This window comes from Octodon degus, unplaced genomic scaffold, assembly GCF_000260255.1.
Source record: "Octodon degus isolate 3935 unplaced genomic scaffold, OctDeg1.0 scaffold00020, whole genome shotgun sequence".
In the NCBI taxonomy this organism is placed as follows: Eukaryota; Metazoa; Chordata; class Mammalia; order Rodentia; family Octodontidae; genus Octodon; species Octodon degus.
In genome coordinates, this window is record NW_004524596.1 from 13,048,219 (window position 1) to 13,066,248 (window position 18,030).

The 18,030-nt window shown below is 38.4% G+C and overlaps 1 protein-coding gene across 1 annotated transcript in view; it reads right to left on the bottom strand.

Annotated features, from left to right (window-relative positions):
• Lrpprc (leucine rich pentatricopeptide repeat containing) overlaps positions 1-18,030 on the bottom strand; it is a 116,639-nt gene that overhangs the window by 56,045 nt on the left and 42,564 nt on the right. The window contains exons 12-14 of the mRNA XM_004627661.2: positions 15,081-15,199; positions 12,829-12,922; positions 9,648-9,714 (exon numbers count right to left, since the gene is read on the bottom strand). Coding sequence (XP_004627718.1) covers positions 9,648-9,714; positions 12,829-12,922; positions 15,081-15,199 — 280 coding nt within the window. The remainder of the gene's footprint in view (positions 1-9,647; positions 9,715-12,828; positions 12,923-15,080; positions 15,200-18,030) is intronic.

Sequence of the window (18,030 nt, forward strand, 5' to 3'; positions counted from 1 at the left end):
GCTAAACTGACTATGATATCTAATTATAATGTTTTGTAACTTCTTTGATGCTCAACTAACTTTTGGCAAGGAATTGCTTTTTGTGAATATCTTATGTGCTAACATGTATAGGACTTTCAGGTAAGTTAATGTGGACTCCACTTTCAATGACACTGTTGATGTTCATTCAATACCAATCTATACTTGGCTTTTTTCTGACCATTCAGCCAATCCGAACGCTGCTAGGTTATACAGTGTTCCTGAGAAGCTCAGTGATTGTGCCAAAGGGATGTACTATTTGACTTGCTGTCTAATAAAAGAGCTTGGCTACATTAATGCTGAGATAGAGGACTGAAGTCACATCAATCACATTTTGAGTTCTCAGGAATTTCCAATTATGTACATATGCTCATGAATGACAAATCATCACAATCTGAAATGTTACTTTAAAATATTTTGAGTACATGACTAAAAGGGATGAATTAAAACTTATTTTTATTAAGTCTATGGCAAGACTACTAGAAGCCCTGAATATGGGCCTTTTCAAATAAAAATAGAAGTAGTTGGGCCTGGTGCCCGCTGTGTGCCTAGCACCTTCCCAGTTCTGCCCTGTGGCCTCTATGGCCCTTTCCAATGCTAAGATTCAGCACTACAATTAATGTGGCACCAGGATAGACAAGAGGCTACTGAGATTATTTTACTGTGAGGCAGCCACGGGCTGGAAGCAGGGTGTAAACCTTCAGATAGTAAAAATGCTGGCCAGGATTCTGCTTTCTTTCTTTTTTTTTAGTCTGTTTTATATCTACTGTAGTAGGTAAAGTGGATATTAAGACTGCGTGATGTAGTAGAGGTTAATTGTAATTGTACAACTTACTGGACTCACACAGAAAATCTAAGCTCTGGCCACTTAATAGAGTTACTTCTTTACATCTATATTGTAGTCCAGAATTGAGATATTATTCTAATAAATGCCATTTTGATTAAAAAAAAAAAAATAGAAGTAGTCAAAAACCGAATAAATTCACTCATTTCTTCCCTACTGTGGTTCTACTGATTCCTGTCTATCTCTTCCCTTTCTTCACTGACTCCTTCCATTAACTCCCCAGGAGATCATTCACAGATTCCCTTCTATCACTCTACAAAGTTTAAAAAGAGAAAGAAAAAAAACGGGGTGGGGGGGCCCACACCTGGGAAACTTAAAACTTAAGCCAATAGAGTATCTTACAAACTGATAAGTGAAAGCAGATGACCTTATAGAAAACAGGCAACAGATTTACATACGTATTTCAAAGGAGAGGAAATCCAAATGGCCAATTACTAGATGAACATATGTTCTAATGATGCCTAGGAGTCAGGAATGATGTAAAGTATAAATTAAACACAGAGCAGAAATGTTTGTATATCAGCTAGGTTAAATTTAAAAACATTACAATGAAATAAAATAATAAATAAAAAACATTACAATGTTGTATAACTAAAGGGGAAATGGGCAGTACACTGCTAGCAGATGTGTGAAATTACAGATACGAGCTAATAAAACTTTTTGGTCTCTTTTTCAGGTTCTACTAATTATATATATAACACATATAATACAATATAATATAATATAAATATAAATATATCCCTGGAGAACCACTGGACTTGAGGGTGGTCTTAGAGACCCTTGTCACACCATCCCTAAACTAAAAGACAGCCCCTTCCCAGCAATGAATATAACACGGCCTGGATTTGTCCTTACTTCAACTAAAAAAAAACATGTTCCTGACAGCTAGAACCGCCAGTGGTGCATGCATGAGTGTCTCATAAGGTGGCTTGCAATGTAACACTGGTGATAGATTTGGTACAGTCATGCATATACCACTGGTGGGTGAAGCTGCCTGGCAGTGAGACATATTGAATTGCGGCCCCGTTTTGAATGTGTTAATGTAGTACCTTGCTTTTCTTAGTAATGAAAAAAAAATGTGAAGTAATCTAAGCCCAACAATAGGGGGGTGACTGAAAAATTACAGTATATTCTTACTCTAGAAACTTTTGCATGTACTGAATTAGGCATTAAGACCAGATATAAAGAATGGTATCATTTTAGAAAATAAAAAACATAAAACCTCCAGAACCTCTTATGGATGGCTTTTTCTAGAAAGAGAAAAATATGGAAGTATACCTTTTTAAAATTTGAATTTTTAGGGCCAGCCAAATAGCTCAGCAGATTAAAGCGCCTGCTTAGGCAGAGCGCAGTGGCCAGGGTTCAATCCCTGGCGTGCCCTGCTGGCCCCACCCCCAGGGGCAAGCTGAGACAGCGACTGACACTGGGCGTGGTAGTGCGCCTATAATCCCAGCTCTGGGGAGGCTGAACACAGGCAGATCACTACAAGTCTGACCTACATAGTTAAGACCCTGTACTAAAATACAAAAAATAAAAAAAAAATTTGAGTTTTTAAAATAAATGTTTATAAAGCAAGGTCCGTTTGCAGGGCTGGCCTCTGGCAGACACTTGAGAACTTACATTTTCAGGACAGTTCCCATCACTCCCTAAATAAGAATGGCTTGCTGTTGCTTATTAGTTTAGGCTGAATACTTGGTTTCCTTTTGGGGGGCTCTATGTAGAATTGTGACACATGCAAAGTAGAGAGTACCTTCATGACTGGTACAATAAAAACCATGAATTCTCAGGCTCAGGTGAGCCCTCAAATACACACTTCATGTGTTAGTACAACTTATTGCTAGAGGAACAAGCAAGGTTGTGTGACTCTACTGGTGAAGGACTCCTCGAAGTCTCTGGTTTTTCTAGACTTTGCCTCGTGCCTTTTCACTGACTGTACACTGTATCCTGTAAGTGATCAGACTGGAGAGTATAACTAAAGGCTCAAGATGTAGTACCTCTAGGGAGTCACTGGGCCTGAGGGTGGTCTTACAGAAACTTGTCACACCACTTCATCCTTCAACTAAGACAGGACCTTCCTAGCAATGAAATGTAACAGGGACGGGATCTGCCCCCATCTCAAACAAGTAAAAAACCAGAAACAGTGATTTCACACATCAGATAGCAAGCGGTAGAAAAGAGTGACACACAAAAACAAAACCAGCATGGTAAACCCTTATGACTGACCCAGTTTATCTGGAAACTTACAGCAGAAAGAGGGAAAGCCTAGAACCCAGTGGTTAGCTGAGATGAAAATTCAGAAGTCAGCACTCACAGGGCAGAGAATCCAAGACAGGTGACCTGGACAGAAAATCCTCTGAGCTCTGGAGAGGGCTGCCCTCCACCTTGAGTTTAGGACTGAAGAGCACATGTGCGAGGAAATACACAAGCCTAGAGAACATCCTGTGACTTGCTGGACGCTGCTAAGGAGGGCAGGTGGAGCAACCACAAAATCCACATGGCCTCAGAAGAGTACATTCTCAAAAATGTCAAAATGATTGGGTCACCAGGCTGAGTACCAGGATATGCCTCCAATCAAGCTAGTAGTAATCCTAGACTGAAACCTGCCCTGGTCCTGCCTAACAAAGCATAAAAGACTAGAGAACAGCTTCCAAGTAGCTAGCTAGCTGTCTCAGAACAAAGCTCAAAAATATTCAATGGGATACAGGAAAAAAAAATTCAGCTTCTACCAGGGTGAAGTCTGTAAGGACCAACCTCCAACAACAAACTACAAAGAGGCAGAGAAGTGATCAATGACAAGGACAAACCTTAACCAAATGTAATAGATCCAGAAATGACTCAGATAAAAGAACCAGTAAAAAGGACATAAAATCATCTATTATATCATTTTATGTGCGAGAAGGAAAAAAAGCTAGACTACGTAAAGACCCAAATTGAATGTCTAGAAATGAAAAAGACAATATGTACAGATGAAATACATTCTAAATTTATTTCTTCCTTGGGTAGGACTCAACACATGAGTGTAACTTTCTTCAGAATAAAGAATAATTAAAAGATCCCACAAAATCCTTGTTATAAAATATGAAAAAAGTTACTTATGTCCTTATTTAGAAATGATTATTTCTCTTTACTATGACTTACACTGCCTAATTTCCCAATGCACAGTACATGAGAAGTATCAAGTCATAAACATGTACAGGCAACTGAAAGTAAGTATATTGAAAGTTACCAAGAGAGACAGCAAAGAAAATAAAATTATGACAAAGACGATGACACAAAATTAAACAGCACACACAAGGAAAATGTAACAATCAGATATAGTGATTGTAGAGGCAGGCAAGCCTGCTTTGTTTTTCTGTGTGATGCTGAGCAACAAACCCAGCACTTGGCATGGTAGCCACATGCTCCACCTCTAACCACACCCACAGACCTGCCAGAGCACTTTAATCAGAAAGCCACTAAAGCTCAAAGACAACCAGCAGATTTCCACACTTCCAAGGGATGAACAAAAGCTTGAGATGATGCTGTAGATCCCACCCTTTGGGGATTTCCCATAGAAATACACCATTACCTCACTAGGGGTAGGACATTCTCTCCCACCCACTAAGACACCTAAAACTAAAACTGCAGGTTAATAACCAAGATTAACAATGTCATCTATACACCCCACTTCCCTATTGGACTGACATTAGCCAAGCAGATACACTTGTAATCTTACTGGCTAATTGCAGGCTGACCCACCTACCTGGTGATATTGCTCTATAAAACATTTTGGGGCCTGGCCAAATAGCTCAAGAGATTAAAGCGCAGCTGGGGGTTCAATCCCCGGGCCTGCTTGTGCCAATTCCACATACTGACATGGCAATTGAGACTGGGTGCGGTGGTGTACGCCTATAATCCCAGCTCCTGGGAGGCTGTAAACAGGCAGATCACTACGAATCTGATCTAGTAGTGAGACCCTGAACCCCCTGTAGACCCTTCCCTAAAATAAAAAAAAATAATAAAAATAAGAAAAAAGTTTTGGGAGAGATGACTTTGGCAGCAAGGCACTCTGGATCCCTCCTGTCTCTCAGGAGCTACTCCTTTTTATTTTTTGGGGGGAGGGGTGAACTAGGGATTGAACTCAGGACCTTGCACTTTTAGGAGCTATTCCTATTCTCCACTATGATCCTCCAATAAACCCTTCCTACTCTTAAACAATTTTTTTAAAAACCTCAAAGACTAGCCTTAGAATATAACATTATTTCTTTTCTATTATATTTGGTCAGTTTTATGGTCCAAGGATCGTTAAGGCTATTTGTAGAATAAACACTATTTGGTCTTTTTGAGACAGGGTTTCACTACACATTTCAGGGTGGCCTTGAACTCACTTTGTAGCCCAGGATGGCCTTGACCTGCAACTCAGCAATTCTCCTGCCTCAGCCTCTCAAGTGCTAACATCACAGGTGTGTGCCATCATGTCTGACCTATTTGTGAAATATAACAAATGCCCTTCAAACTGACTAAAAAATGTAAGGTTAGTGAAGTTAAAATACCCATGACCCAGAAGTTTAAGTGAAACAGTTTCTCAAGTCTTTCATCAAGGAAAACTACAGGAAAATAAATAAATTTCATTCCACAATTATGACAATATGAATTCTTTTCTTCTTTCTTGGTACCTGGAACCAAACTCAGGACTTTGTGCTTACCAGGCAGACACTGTGCTGCTGAGCTATATCCCCAGCCACTGGATTCTTTTTTTAAAAAATCTGATTTATAGGGCCAGCCAGACAGATCAGCAAACGAAAGTGCCTGCTTAGGCAGACTCAGGGACTGGGATGTGATCCAGGCATGTGGTGCCGACCTTGCCCACAGGGCATGCAGAGACAGCGAGTAAGACTGAGAGTGGTGGTGAGCCCGTATAAACCCAGCTCTTGGGAGGCTGAAAACAGGAGGATCGCTACAAGTCTGATCTGTGTAGTAAGACCCTGTAGACTCTGTATTAAAATACCAAAAAAAAAAAAAAAAAATCTGATGTATGGGCTAGAGAAATAACTCAATGACATAAGCGCCTGCCTGGCAAGCACAAGGTTCTGAGTTCAATTCCCCAGTACCTCCTCACAAAATCTGATCTACATTTTTATCCATCTGATTATGTATTCTATACTTTTCAATTTTTATGTTTAAAGGCACAGACTTTTTTTCATTGTACATGAAACTATTGGTAAAAAGAGTGGAATTACATTGGCTAAAGAAATTGTAGAAGAGAGAGAGAGAGAGAGAGAGAGAGAGAGAGAGAGAGAGAGAGAGAGAGAATGAGCGCGAGCGCAAGAAAGCAAAAGCAAGCAGGCGGGCGGGCAGGCAAGCAGCAAGAGATAAGCATGGTAGTACAAGTCTCTAAATCTCAGTACTATGGATGACTAAGGCAGGATGATCAACTAAAATAAAAAAGGCTAGGAACTTAGCTCAGTGCACATTCTCTGGGTTCAATCCCCAGAAATGTAAAAGAAAAAAGGTGCAGCAACACAGAATCCAACCTGCTTGACCTCTTCTTTCTTGCCTGCAATGGGGTTCTGAAGGTGTCTACAGAACACAACTGTGCTTCCACCACAGAATAGTATAAAAAGTACTGGGATTAATATCAGAAATCATTAATATTATAAATAACAGAAAATAAGACAAAATCACTAGTTGGGTACAGTATTGCACACAGGAGGCTGAAGCAGGAGGATGGCTGAGTTCAAGGCCAGCTGGGAATACATAGTAAACTCAAAGCCAAGGTGAACTACACAGCAAGACCCTCTCTTAAAAAGGACAAAATTAGAAAAAAATCATCACTTGTATTGCAACCTCTAATTAATGCAACAAGGATTTCCAATGACCACTCCTAGGAGTCCCTTCCTGGTTTTAGTCTCGGCCCAAGAAGTCTATACTTATAATCCCAAAAACACATTGTTGGAATCCCACCAAGTTAATTCCAATCTACCACTCCCAGTGCAACCCACAGCAAAAAACAAAGACACTAAAACATATATATATCATTGGGCCACCAAGGGGCCCTAAGTCCAGCCATGAAGATGGCTTTCCAGAACAAAGAGACAACCCAGGGCCAGACCCAGGTTTTATTCAGGGGAAAAGAGTGGCTTGAGGAAAAGAACTGTGGGAAGTAGGTGATAACTCTGAGCTGGGCTAGGAGGGTGGTCTGCATTTACTTCTGTCATAGGCAGAGACAGTAATTTGCATTATGCTATTGAGATAGTATCTAATGTTTCCAGGATCTGGTGCCTCAGCTCTGATATGTAATCTTTCAAGTCCAGGAAGTCATAGCCTCTATCTCGAGGGCTGGATCCCAGCCGACAGCATGGAGCACTGGCTCTTCGTCCTATCTTGACCTGGCTTGTATTGGAGAGTAGCAGGCATGGGTTATCAGGGAAACATGCATGCTGTCTTCAAAAATTACCACCAGCACCTCGGCTAGACCAATATACATTGCTTAAGGTCAAAAAAAGGATAAAGAGAAGTCTTAGCCAGCTCTGTACATATCAATACAAGGAAATAGGGTCAGGCTTAGCCAAAATGAAGATAACCACTCTTTCTAGGAGAGCTGCTTAGGTGGTCCTCCACAACCACTTATACCAAAGAGTAACAGATTTGGGGAAAACAGGATAGACACAATGTACCCAAATATCACTCCACACATTTCTTCTAGGTGCGAAAGAGACAATGAGGTGGGTTTTTTTTTTTTTTCCCAAGGAAGAGGTCTGGGGATTAAGTGCTGTAGCTTAGATGCTGATGGTCCCTCAAAGGCCTGGTCCCCAGGGTGAGGTAGGAGAACACTTAGGAGGGGGTGCTGTAGGTGTGCACTCTGAGGGAATCACAGGACACTAGGCTCTTTTTCTTCTCCTTTTAGTTCCTGGCTGGGAAGTAAGCAGCTTCATTCCACTGCATATTCTCATGTGCTGCTCAACACAGGCCCAAGCAACGGGGCCAACTACTCACAGACCGAAACCTCTAAAAGCACAGCCAAAATACATCTGAGTTAATTATCTCAAGAATTTTGTTACACTGATGAAAAGCTGACTAATCAAATAATCAAACAGTTGACAGCATTAATACTGGACACCTGACATCACTTCATGTAAAACAAGGAGTACTCATCTCTTAGGTTCTTGCTAAAAATGCTTACTTTCATTCTCCACGAAAATTAAAAAAAAAAAAAAAAAAAAAAAATCAGACATTTACAAAATATGGGAAAGATGTTCTAGAGGGAAGCAAACCTAGCCTGGACTCTTCATTAAAAAAAAAAAAAAAAAAATCAATGATAAGAAAACAAAAAAGGGTAAAGGAACTGTTCTGGATTTAGAGAAGATATAGCAATCACAATGAAATGGATGAATTTTAACTAAATCTTCAGTCAAAAGTAAAACAGGTATGAAGGAAAACTTTTTAAACTAATAAAATCTGAATATGAACTATGTACTGTATCAGGTATTACAATACTGTTACTATTTCAGCCTTTTTTTTTTTTTTTTTGGTGGCTGGCTCAGTCCACTCTAGGGACAGAGATGGCAAGGCATGCTGGGAACTGAACTGCATGCTGGGGATTGATCCCTGTGATTGCCTAAGCTTGCCTAAGCAGACTCTTTAGACCGCTTAGCTATCTCGCCAGCCCTCAACCATATTGACATTGATATTATAATAATACACATATGGTCTTACTTTTGTGTGTGTGGTCAGCTCAGCCTGCCCTGGGGGCAGGGCTGGCATAGCGTGTGGATCTAACCGTGGTCCTTGAGCTTGCCTACGCAGGTGCTTTAGTTTACCATGTGTTTCTATTCTTAAAAACAAATTCTTATGTTGAGAGACTGCATTGTATCCAAAATTACAAATGGCTTGCCAGGAAAAAAAAAAAATCCATGTGTGTATATATACAGCAAAGCTGTTAGGAGAGAATCTGGGAGGTAAACAAATATAGTACAACCTGAGTTTTTGGTAAATCTAGATAAAAGGTATGCAGGCAAGTAATTTCTTTAAACTTTCTTTTGTGTACATTTTGAAAATACCAGAAGGGGAAAGTGCTATGGTTTGAGTCTACTCCCAGGGGGTTAGAAGCTTAGGTTCTCAGTACGCTGATGTCAAGAATAGGGTGTGATGAGGGGTCTCTGTGTCATTGGGAGCTGTCCTTTGTAAAGGATTACAGAAGCTCGCTCTCATGGGACTCTCAAGCTCCTGCCAGACTGAGTTAAGAGTGTGCCCAACCACTAAACTGTTCTTTGGCTTCCGTTTTTGCTCTCTGATTTCTTGTTCTTGCCCTCACTCCATCATGATGTGACATGCCACGGTGTGCTGTAGCCACTGAGGGCCCTCACCAGAGTTGAGTTGAAGCCTGTGGGCCTCCAGAACTCTGAGCTAAACAGACTTCTTTTTAAAATAAGGTTATCCTGCCTTGGGTTTCTCATTGTAGTAACAGACAGAAACTAACAAAGAAGGGATAGATCAATAGCGTTATACAGAATAAAAGTCACCCTGTAATTAAATGTGAAAAATAAAATGAATATACACATAACTTTGACTATAAACTCCAACTTCATTTTCAACAGTACTTTCTTCCTTGAAACAGATCTAAGCCAATATGCAGTTCTTGGGAACAAATATAAAAGGTCACTTAAATTCATTTCAACTAGGTACTTAGAAAGAAACACAAAACAAAGTTATTTCAAATAACTATATTATTCTCCATGTAACACATCCAAAGAACAAGAAAGACAGTTGATATTTAGTAAAGAACACATAAAATTGCTCATCTTACCTCTTAAAGCCAAGAATTAGGCTGCCTCTCAAAGAATGAAGTGGCAAAGGCAATGTACTTGATTCCACTGTAAAAGACAACAATCACCAAATAAATCTCAGACTAAATAAAACAACAGTAACTTATTTGATAACACATTTTACTGATACCTTTCAAGTTTTACTAGAGGAATCTTATTTAAAAAATGAGAATGTTTTCACATAAAATTAATCAAATAATGTGGTAATACAGTGGTTCACAAACATTTTTGCAAACCATTTGGTTCACAAGCAGAAGCATTTGGCAACATTTTATTTTTGTTTGTAAACTCTGCAGTGGGTGACAAACACAATTGTGACCATCTTTCCCATATGAATGCACATGTGGAAATCTTTGCCAAAATCACAGAACACATTAAGTTCATAAACAAAGATACTACAGTACATGACTATAATATACACCATCCTTTTAAAGCATTTTTTCTTCATTTTCATGATGTAAACTTATATAAATGGCAATGGTTAATATGTTGGCATACTTGACTCATGCTGCTGCACAAGTGAGGCCATCTGTTACTGGACACTACACCATGGAGATAAATCTGTGATCACTTGTTCTTCTAAGACTATTGTTGGGTTCTGTTGAAACACTCATTTTATATTACTCAACTGTCATTTAAAATAATAGTCAAAAAATTGCATATTTCTATACTGATACTTTAAGTCTGATTTGCTTCAGTGTTAGACTCAGGCATTATTATTTTTTTGAAAATAGACAGAATATCACTATGTAGTCCAGGCTGGTCTTGAAATCACCATCCTCTTGTTTTGGCCTCCCGAGTACTAATTCTACAGGTAGCCATGTGCCTCCAGATGCATGTGGGAAGACGTTTCCCAGTAACCTACACAAACCTGAGCAAGAACACCATTCCTTGTGATGCTGTGACCAACAGTGCATTCCTAAGAGCTGAGTAGAACAAGTAGCAGCAATCACAGAATTAACTGTTCTTCAAAGAACTGTAAATCCAAGTAGAAAGGGAACATACTGACAGGAGGAAGCTCTAATATTCTTCAGTCTGACTATCTCTGGCATTTTCCTTTTTCAAATTTAATAAACAACTTCTTCAAAATGCATTTTTATACTATTCAAAATAGTATTTCATAGAATATTGTCAGGACGGTTTTTTTTTTTATCTTACAACATCTCAGCAAGCCAGAAGGCTGCTGACAAAAATCATCTAGTTTCCCTTAGCAACAAACAAGTTGGAAAAAAAATCAGGAGATTGACAATAAAGTGGAATAGATGGTATGATAAAAGGAAAAGAATGCTCACATGTAGGCACCTTAAGAGCCTAATGCTAATGCTTCTGTTTTCATCTTGTCAGTATGGAAAATCTATGTGTGACACAGAGTGAGGGCAAAATCAATACATTCAGAATGTAGCTAGCACTACTATACAAACTTTCATTCAAATAACTGTATCTCTAATAGTCACTTACTATTCTACTGGATACTGTGCCTCTCTCTTACAATATTAACTATTTAATTAATTAGAACTAGTATCAATAACATACACAAATAAAAATAATCTTGATTAGGGCTGCCCAAATCGCTCAGCAAACTAAAATGCCTCCTTAGGCAGATGCAGGAATAGGGATTCAATTCCCAGGGTGCTGTGCTGGCCCTGTCCCTGGAGTGCACTGAGACTGGGCGTAGTGGGGCATGTATATAATACCAGAGCTTGGGAGGCTGAAAACAGGAGAATCTCTGTAAGTACTATTTGTGTAGTGAGACCCTGTACTAAATACATTTAAAAAAAAAAAAAAAATCTTGATTTTACAAAGCTTCTACCTACAAAATTTGCACATTCATTACACATTAACCTTTAACATTTGTGGAGGGTTGGCCAAACAGCTCAGTGGTTTAAAGCGCCTACAGGCACAGGGGCTGGGGTTCGATCCCAGGGGTGCACTGAGACTGAGTGGTGGCATGTGCCTGTAATCCCAGCTCTTGGGAGGCGGTAAGTGGGCGGATCACTACAAGTCCGATCTAGTAGTGAGACCCTGAACACCTTGTAGATCCTTACCTAAAAATACAAAAAAAAAAAAACAAAAAAAAAAACCCGAAAAGCAACATTTGTGGTATGTTTGTGAGTTTTGGTTTCAAATGATGCATTTTTCACAAGAAACAAAAACTTAACATTTAACATGACAGTGATATCAAAACAGGAAGCCCCTAAGGAACATTTTATTTTATTTTATTTTATTTTATTTTATTTTAATTTTATTCATTTATTTATGTGTGTGTGTGTGTGTGTGGCCAGCTCAGCCCACCAGGGGGCGGGGCTGGCTGGCATGTGGCGCTGGGGGATTGAACCGCGGTCCCTGTGTTCTGCCAAGCTTGTTCTAAGTAGGTGCTTTAGACCACTGAGCCATCTCACCAGCCCCCCCTAAGGAACATTTTATTAGTCAAAAATAATTTAGTCAGAAGATCCTGCTTTTGGCTCAAAGAACTGTTAACCAGCTTGGACAAATTATTCACCCTCAGTATGTCTTTCTTCAAAACAGATGTTAAGGTCGACAAGATAGCTCAGCAGACTAAGTGCCTGCTTAGGCAAGCACATGGACCTGGGTTTGATCCCCGGCACCACATGCCCCACCAGTCCCACCTCTGGACAGAGTGAGCAGGCCAGAGACCCTGGTGTGGTGGTGCACACTTATAATCCCAGTGCTGGGGAAGCCGAAAACAGGAGGATCACTACAAGTCCGAACTGCATAGTGAGACCCTGTACCAAATACATTAAAATAAAATATGTTAAATTATAGGTGTTAAGAATTTTCATCAACATGATCTCATCCAATTTCCAGAACACCTCTCACAAGACAGGTGCCACTATTCTAGTTCAAGGAAACTGAAGCAGAGAGACTGAGACTCACTCAGGGACCCTAGCAGCTGCTCAGTTCCAAGTACCATGTGAGTCTTCCTCCCAGCCCAACCTTCCCTCTCCTCACCAGGTCACCCCCAGAGTCCCTCCAAATTTAAGACACTTCCTGACTACCCATGTCCACTGCCAAAATGGCTTATCAGTGTACTCTTACAAGATACACAAACGTCCTCATTAGCACTGCATAAACTACCCTGCATTCCCACATACTAACTGAAATCAAGACCTGTTGAGTTTACAGCTAATGGCTCATACTTACAAAATGATAAAACAAAGTTTAAGTTCCCTTTTACTGCTTCACTTCTCACTTCAGCTACACCAAGCCAATCTCTCTCAGGTAGACATTTATTTTCCTAGAAATAAAGTATATGTAAATGAAAATATGCCTCAATTTTGTTACACTACAATTCTCATTTCTTGAAAATATCTTTTCACCACCATATTTTGATAATCTAACATTTTAAAAACCTTTACAAAAATACATAACTAAATAACTGAATTTGGCAAAAGCTTTGAGACAGAGCTCTAACATTCCAAATAAAATGTTTATCTAACATACAGATAATCTTATCCTTTGAGTGTTTCCTTTCTAGGAAGACTTAACCACTGAAGCTATTAGAACAATTCTCTGAACAAAAATTCAATGAATACACCAGGCATGGTGGTGCACACTTGTAATCCCATCGCTCAGAGCCAGAAGTATAGCCCTGAGTTCAAGGCCAACATGGGTTACGTACTGAGGCCTGTCTCAAAACACAAATTCAATGAAGTACTAACATGATACTTTGGAATTTGTAGTGACTGTAACTCTATGTATGTCACATGTCCCAATGCCAACTGTTATTTAAGTATATGAACCAAAATTTCACACAAATGTTTATTGAGTCATTTTGTAATAGAACAATGTAAAAAACTGCATAGACATTAACAATCAATAAAAATAATTATGGTACAGCCATACAATAAAACAGAACACAGCATAAAAGAAAATCTGTGAAATTATATATTACAAATGGGCAAGTATCAAATGGAAAGTTCTTTGAATAATGTAATGTTATACACTTATTGCTAAGAGATTTTAATATTTTCCAGTTTATTAGTGAATGTAGATATTGCATTTTTAAAGATGTATACACTTCAAAAGATGAAAAAAAGTGTTTTCAACATAACCTAAAACTAAAAAAGCAGGGTTAGGGTTAGGGTAAACAAAAAACAAAAAACAACTAAAACAGCACATCACTTGAGGATATCTTAAATATAAATATATTACTACTATTTTTACAAAGCTTTAGAAGATTACATACATGATGAGTATATGATCAGTCCTTAGCTCAATGACTTTTTTTTTCTGATACAGTGAGAACTGAATACATCTAGGGCTTTGTACTGAGTACCATCCTCTGCCCTTTACTGAATTTTGAGATTAGATCCCACTGAATCTCTAAATTGCCCATACTGCAGTGCAACTGTGATCCTTCATTTCCAGCCTCCCACTACATTAGCGTTCAGACATGCAGTACCTTATTTAGCTTCTCCTTAAAATTTCTAAAATTTAATAAACAATTGCTATGTTTTGATTAAGAAAGCCTAGGAGATAGCTTTATGTAACTTATAACAGATGCTGGGTTTAAAAAGCATTTGCGTCAACAAGATCTCATCTGATTTATAGTACTGTACTTACTTTTTTTTTTTTTTTGCAGTACCAGCGATTGAACTCAGGACCCCCAGGCTATAGTACTGTACTTCCCACAAAGACAGGTAGTACTGTCTCAATTTAAGAAAAATGAAGCGAACAGGTTAAGAAACTTGCTCCAAATTTATTGCTAATGTATACTAGTAAAAATGATAAAACATTAAAAAGAAAGATAGTCTCTTTAATTATATAATGAAGTACAATCCACTTGGGAACCCTCCTGTCTCTTAGGAGTTATTCCTATTCCCCAGTCCTTTTCCCCAAAACATTTTCCTACTCTTAAAAAAAAAAAATTATTCTCTTAATAGAGTGATTTGTTCTAATGGTGTTGGTAAACAGGATATCATGTCCACATCTTGTACAACAATTAACCACTAGGAAGAATGTATGCAATGTGTTAATTATTGAAACTGTCCTACTAATTTGATTTGAAACTATCTCATTGCTATTTGTTTTATCAATAAAATTATGGGAAAAAAAATAAAAAATAAAAAAAAAATTTTTTTTAAAAATTATACAATTAGGGTTAACCAGATAGCCCTGCAGACTAAAGTGCCTGCTTAGGCAGACACAGGGACTGAGAATCAGGGACCCAATTTCCATCCCTGCCATGCCATGCCAGCCCCGCCCCTGGGTATGTGCTAAGACACCGATAGAGACTGGGCGTGGTGACATGTGCCTGTAATTCCAGTACTTGTAAGGCTGAAAAACAGGAGGATCATTATGAGTCTGATCTGTGTTATGAGACCCTTTAGACCCTGTACTAAATACATTAAAAAAATTAAAAATTATACAATTAAAACCACATTTGTACTCACCTGCAAAAGAGCACGTACTGATGTTACACTATCAAAGGACGGAAACACATAATTTACATATGTTTCTGGATCAGGCTCTACACCCACTTCACGCATTTCTTTGAGGATATCAATTATACCTGTTAAGTCAAATACAAAAATAAAGAATTTGGAATAAATTAACAAAAGATCAGAAAGTGCAGCTGAAATACTTGCTGTAGGATAACATGGCCCTCCAAATTCAACCCCCAGATCACCAAAAGAAGTTTCAATTAAATGTAAGCAAAAAAAAAATTCTATACCTGTTATTAACTTCTGACTTCATATTTTATAATTTAAAAATGAAAATTTAATAGAGAACAACTGATTCTGGTGAATTACTGCCTCATAGCCTTTAAAATTAATTTAAAGGGAGGAGATATAACTCAGTGGCAAAGCTCTTACATCCCTTGTTCAATCTCTAGCATCATAAAAAAACAAGAACTTGGGGCTGGAGAGATGGCTCAGTAGTCTAAAGCACCTACTTGAAACAAGCTTGGCAAAGCACAGGGACTGCGGTTTGATCCCCCAGCACCACATGCCAGCCAGCCCCGCCCCCTGGTGGGCTGAGCTGGTCACACACACACACACACAATAAAAAAATGTAATAAATAAATAATAAAAAAAAAAAAAAAAAGAACTTAAAAGTTTAGTAAATTATTTCTTCCACCCTCAACCCACAAAAGTATCTTCACTAACTTCTTAAAAAGTGATTTCACATTTTCCAAAGCCATCATTAGCTTCAAACAGTACAAACTAATTTCCTAATGTCACTCAATTCTAGAAAACTTACTCAGGCATCACCTAACTTTAGTGGCCACAGTTTAGCAAAAAGGACATATTTATTGTCCTTTTTAAAATTTAGCACTTTAGTTGTATTGCTTGTCATCTGTTGAAACCTCCCCTTGAAGTCACTGTTTCTGACCAACAATATCCCTATTGAAAAACTGTGGGCCAGCAAGATAACTCAGTGTTCTAAAGTGCCTACTTAGGCAAGCTTAGGCAAATGCGCAAGGACCTCAGTTCAATCCCTGGCACCACTTGCTGCACCAGTCCAGCCCCCAGGGTGGGCTGAGTTGGCCACAAATGAAAAAGAGAAATTGCATTTCTATATCCAAGTTTGTCTAGAAAGCACACTAGAACAAACAATTGATTATAACTTCCGAGTACAAGAAGATACAGCTAAATCTATCAATATTATTATATATCTGCACATTTTTTAGAGAAAATTCAGTTATGGACAGACCACTTTGATGAGGTCAATCTATGTAAAGTTATCCAATATCACAGAGAAATAAACACCAATGAGCAGAATAAAGAACCCAGAACACAAGCACATACAGCCAAGTAATTTTTGACAAAAGCATCAAGAATGCAATGAAGAACAGTCTCTTCCACAAATGGTGCTGGGAAAACCAAATATTCACACATAAAAGAATAAAACAGGACCCTTATCAAACATCATACACAAAGGTCAATTCAAAATAGAATAAGGATTTATAATCTATAAAAGAAGCCACAAAATTTCTAGAAGAAAACACATCTTACCAATGATTTTGTGAATGTGGTACTGAAGCAGAGGCAACAAAGGCAAAAATAAAGTCACATTATAACTAAAAGCTTCAGGATGGCAAAAGAAACAAAATAAAAGGCAACTATAGAATGGGAGAAATTATTTCCAAACTATGCATCTGCTAAATATTTAAGGCAGTCATACAATTCAACAGCACAAAAAAAGAAAAAAAAAAAAAAAAATTCAAAACGGGCAAACAACCTGAAAACACATCTTTAAAGAAGATAATCAAATGGCAGACAGGTTTACAAAGAAATGCTCAACACCACTAATCATCAGCAAAATAAAAATTGAAACCCTAATGCACTGTATCTCATACCTGTCAGGATAGCTATTGCTGCTTGAGGGTGAATCTCAAGCCTTAAAAATGCCTGCCTAACATGCCTCAGGTCCTGGTTTTGGCCCCCAACACCACTAAAAAACAAACAAAAAACCCAGAATGACGCTTACCAAAAAAACAAAAAATGTCTGAAGGGAACCCTTGCATACTGTTGGGACAGATGTAAATTGGTCTGGCCCTTACAGAAAACATTACCCAAGTTGTCAAAAACTTCAGAACTACTAGTTTATCCAGCAATTCTACTTTTAGGTAAGTACCCAAAGAAATAAAATCACTATCTCAAAACAAGAACTACCTTACACATCCACATGCACTACAGCTCGATTCACAGTAGCCAAGATAAGGTACAATAAAAGACAGGAGAAGAAAACATTGCATGGCTAAGAACACAGTTCAGTCATAAAGCATGTTTTTAGCATGTGTGAGGCTTTAGGCTTGATCCCCAGCAGCATAAGGAAAAAGAAACATGGTGTACGTAGGGGGGTATATATATCGATATAGTAATACACAACCTTTAAAAAGAAATTTCACAATTGGCAGCAGCATGGATAAAGCTGAAGTACATTGTGCTAAATGAAGTAAGTCCCACACAGAGACAGATAACTTCACAGCCACACAATTATACTATGGTTGTTCCATAGCATTATAACCAACTGAAATATTCCTATTACCTTGAGATTCTGTATTTACTGTACTAATACTGCCCAAAGGGTTCAATACTGTCATGCTGTATAGGTTTGCAGCCTAGGAGCACAACGCTGTAACATTTAGCCTAGATCTGTAGCTGGCCGGATTTCTGTTAAGACTCCATAATCTTTAAACAGTAGAAAACATTTCTCAGACATATTTTCAACATGACATGTGACTATATAACATGATCTCATTTACATGTGGCATCTAAAAATACGCTGACCTTGGTTGGAGGGAGCAGAACGTTTATTACAAGGGACTAGGGTGTGATGGAAAGATGCACTGGTCACAGAATATAAACTTGCAGTAATGAGTAAGTTTTAGAGACT